This window comes from Carica papaya, chromosome 2 (assembly GCF_054855325.1).
Source record: "Carica papaya isolate Zhongbai chromosome 2, ASM5485532v1, whole genome shotgun sequence".
Taxonomy (NCBI): Eukaryota; Viridiplantae; Streptophyta; class Magnoliopsida; order Brassicales; family Caricaceae; genus Carica; species Carica papaya.
Window position 1 is genome coordinate 4,522,315 of NC_142310.1, and position 3,827 is coordinate 4,526,141.

The following is a 3,827-nucleotide window of genomic DNA, read 5'->3' on the forward strand; positions in this document are numbered from 1 at the left end:
ACTAATAATTTCATCTAAATGACAAAAAATTAAATCACAAAGACTAAACTGTTGACCAACCAAAGCTATGTGGTTTGAATTACAGCAAAGGCAAATCATGTTAGAGTTGAGATTGTAATTTTCTTTAGCTCACTTGAAAGAAATTATTTACATTGAAGGTCAAATAAGAGTTTAAAACCTCACTTGAAAGATCCTTTCCTTTGTTCGTCAAGTAAACTTAAGAATCCTATAAAGCCATGATATGCTTCAAGAGACCAGTAAAAGAAGACGAAGTTACTATTCTGATAAAGACAACAGTTCTTTTCCACCACTCAGCTGGCTTGGCAGAAAGACAAATACCAAACAAAAGGCAATAGTTGATTGAGGAAGACAAAAAGATATGTGATAATATTGATATATATTTTATACACACACTATAAAATATATATTTGGCTACCTCTTGAAACCTGGATCTTTCTTTCTTCTGTGACAGATGCTAAGTTTAGTGGAATGCACACTCAGCTTCTACTGAAAACTATGGTGATCAAGTGCTGGGGTCAACTTGGCCATTTTCTATGCATAAAGGACAAAGAGAATTGGAAGGAGTCCTAAAAGGAAAAGTAAGCAATTAGATACTGTGGAATTCCCAAAAAGAACAGAGAAAAAAAAAAAAGAAGAGTGCCAAATGAATCAGCTAATATGGCTCTTTCTTCTTTAATGACATGGCTGATTTTAGCAAAATTTAAGTGCTTTTAGATCATACCCTCTTGTCTACTACTCCTGCAAGTTCTTGATATAATATTTCTTCAAGAAAATAATTGAGGGATTTGTAAGGATACTTGAAATTTTCTACGGAAATATGTTCGCGGCTGCTACTTCGAAGATGATGATGTTTTCGTCAAGAAGAATATTTGAATGAACAATCACGAGTAATCAGAAATAGAGATTGAATCCAGAGACATTATCTTCTCGGCCAAATTCTTCCTCTAGATTGAATTCAAGACAAGGGCCCTTTTTTTTTTTTTTTTCCCGGTACGGGAGGTCACAAGGATAAAACAGAAAAAGTCCTTAAACAAATTCACAATTTTAAGATATTGACTACATGGTCTACTTTTCTGCAATGTGAAAAAGCATATGTATCAATTTCAGTTTTCATTTCTGTAACCAAACAAAACCATGACAGATAAAAAACTCAACACACCTAGGTTTGCCATCTCAATCCCACGAGAACATTAAACATGATATCCTATTCCATATATCCAATCTGATTCGCTTCTGAGTTCGTTTTAGAACACTGAATTCTGGAGTTTGACACGAGCTCCGTGGTATGCACTGCCATATAGATTTTGACCCTGGAGCTTTAAGCCATTCGAAGCAATATCAAATGGAGACTGCTTAAACATGTTAGCAGAATTCGAATTGAATGTCCTGAGTGCTGCATCACTAGGGTTGTTCCAGTCAAGGCCTATTTTCGGCATGCTGGAAACAAGCTTGTGCTGCGGTGACAGAACATCAGAGTGATCAAACAAAGACAGTGAATGATGTTCGGAGAAGGCTGAGTTCGTTAGGTTAAAAGTTGTTATGTCATGGATGCTTGGTCTTCTCTTGTCTTTCCCTCCTGAAAGCTGTCTTTGGTAATACTTTTGGGCATGGCTTGCCACTTGAGTAGGAGTCTTGGACACCACAAAATTCCTAGAGATGTTTCTCCAGTCCCCTTTGCCATATTTTAGAAGTCCCAATAAAAATCTCCTGCAAACTCATACATCAAATCACAGAAATTAGCAGCTAATCTCCATGATAAATTTACAGACATTCCCAAAATTATCAGCTCTAAATAACATGCTGAGTTCAGTAACTCCCAGAACCTAACAGGGTTTTCTTTGAGTAATTCGTTCATTAATTAAACAATATACATAGACCAATTAGACAATAATAATAACTTTCAAGAGAGGAGACATATAAAAACACAATTCAATTTGAACCCAGAAACTCTAGTAAAGAACATACTGATCATTCAGCTATGCAGTAATTGATAAATCAAATATCGCTCTAAAATGTACAGCTAGACTTGCTGAAAGAAATGTTATGTATTAGCAATAAATAGGGGTCTGAATTCCGTGAAATTCTACACATGATTTGCAGAAGATGGAATTCTGATGAAAAAAATAATTATGTTTACCCACCAAAAAAGATAAAGATTTTTATTAATGGAAACTTTACCTATGTTCATCTTCTGTCCATGGCACACCTTTCTTCCTCTCTTGCTCAGAAGCTCTACCACTCACAGGCTTTTTCCTGTATGCATCAAAATCACGATTGTTAACCAGTTCTAATGTAAATGACGAGCTCAAGTAACCCGGTATGGGCACCTTCCCTGCTTCTATATCACTAACATCATCTTCAAGTTCCTTGTACTGTTTCATCACATCAAACACTGTCTTTCCCGGAATCATGGCAGCCACTTTCAGCCACCTATCAGGCGTGTCTTCTCCATAGATCGCCAGAGCACTCTCAAATCTCTTGTTCTCTTCTCTGGTCCAGATTGTTCTGCTCTCTTGAATAAACCAGTTGGGACTTGCCATGAATGAGACTGGAGATAGAGTTTCCATGCTTCTGGATTGTGAATGTATAAAAAATGGTAACTTCAAAAGCTCATGTTGTAGATGAAAGAGGGAGACACAAGGGGAGAACAAGGTTGAAGCTTTTTTTTTGGATTTTAGGGTTGATCAGAGGAGGACAAAATCAAGAACTATTTACAGGAATCAGGAATTTTCTTTTAGCTGCTTGATTAACAGCATAAACTGAAGAATCTAATAACGACCCACCTTTGAAGAATCAAAGAGAATCCGGAAAAAAAAAAATCTCATAAAGTTCCTGGCTTTCTGAAAAAGAAAATAGAGAACAAACAAACACCCAGATCGATCTTTAGAATTTTGTAGCGGAGAAACACAAAGAATTGTAATTAAAGAAGTGGGAACTTTTGGTTATCTATTATTTACACCATTTAAATGACAAATACCCAGAAGAACAAAGCAACAGAAACTGTGAATAAGGAACCCGAAAAACAAGAGAGAAGGAAAGAAAACAGAGGAGGAAGATGATCGGATATGGTGGAGAAAGCAAGATTACCCAGTTGGGAAAAGAGAGAGATTCTTGAGAATCAAAGAGAGAAAAAAGCGGGAAATTTTGCTTCTTTCTTTAGAGAGAAGAAACGGAAAGTGGAGAGCATAAATATATGCTTACACATATGTATATGTAACTTATATATATATATATATATATTCTATCTTATAGCTTAGCTGAAGAAGGGGTAGTCAGTGAGAAAGAATCAAAGAGCTGAATCAGAGAAGCTGTGATTTTCTTTTTTTGTGGTATGGATTCTTTTTTCTGCAAGGATGATCTCAAAGGGAACAAGAATTGAAAAGAGAAAAGAAGACCTTGGGACGTGTCCTGTTAGAATTGGATAATTAAGAATTGCTTTTTGTCATTATATAGTTATTATTATTATTATATTTTTTATGGTTGTAGAACATTTTGTTGTATTTTTAATTGCTATTTTTATGAATTTACAAAATCTATCTAATAATATTGGAAAAAAAAAATTAACATTTGTCACTTTTATGATATTTGTCAAATTTTTAACATGTAAAATTTAGGTTAGATTTTTTTTTTTTGTTAGATATCCTTAAAAACATGAGGAAATTTTAAGGTACACCTTTTTTTATTAAATGCAAGTGTAGCATATAAAACATCTTTGAATTCTATTTTACATATATTTCACTTATAAAATGATAAGAATTCAATTTTTAAAATTGATAAAAGCTTTGTTTAAAATAATGAAAATCATG

At 34.2% G+C, this 3,827-nt stretch overlaps 1 protein-coding gene across 3 annotated transcripts; it reads right to left on the minus strand.

The window, feature by feature from the left end:
* Nucleotides 1–258: 258 nt before the first annotated feature.
* LOC110819289 (transcription factor DIVARICATA) lies at nt 259–3,384 on the minus strand. 3 transcript variants are annotated; one of them, XR_015816836.1, is made up of 3 exons: nt 2,200–3,384; nt 1,181–1,728; nt 259–587 (listed from the first exon to the last, which is right to left on the minus strand). XR_015816836.1 is itself a non-coding variant. In XM_022048419.2 (2 exons), the coding sequence occupies exons 1-2, from the start codon at nt 2,586–2,588 to the stop codon at nt 1,266–1,268; spliced, it is 852 nt and encodes a 283-aa protein (XP_021904111.1). In that variant the 5' UTR covers nt 2,589–3,384; the 3' UTR covers nt 1,031–1,265. The 3 variants fall into 3 exon arrangements, 1 of the variants encoding a protein (XP_021904111.1); XR_002540645.2 differs by lacking the exon at nt 259–587 and adding an exon at nt 1,031–1,094; XM_022048419.2 differs by lacking the exon at nt 259–587 and having other exon boundaries at nt 1,031–1,728.
* Nucleotides 3,385–3,827: the final 443 nt, after the last annotated feature.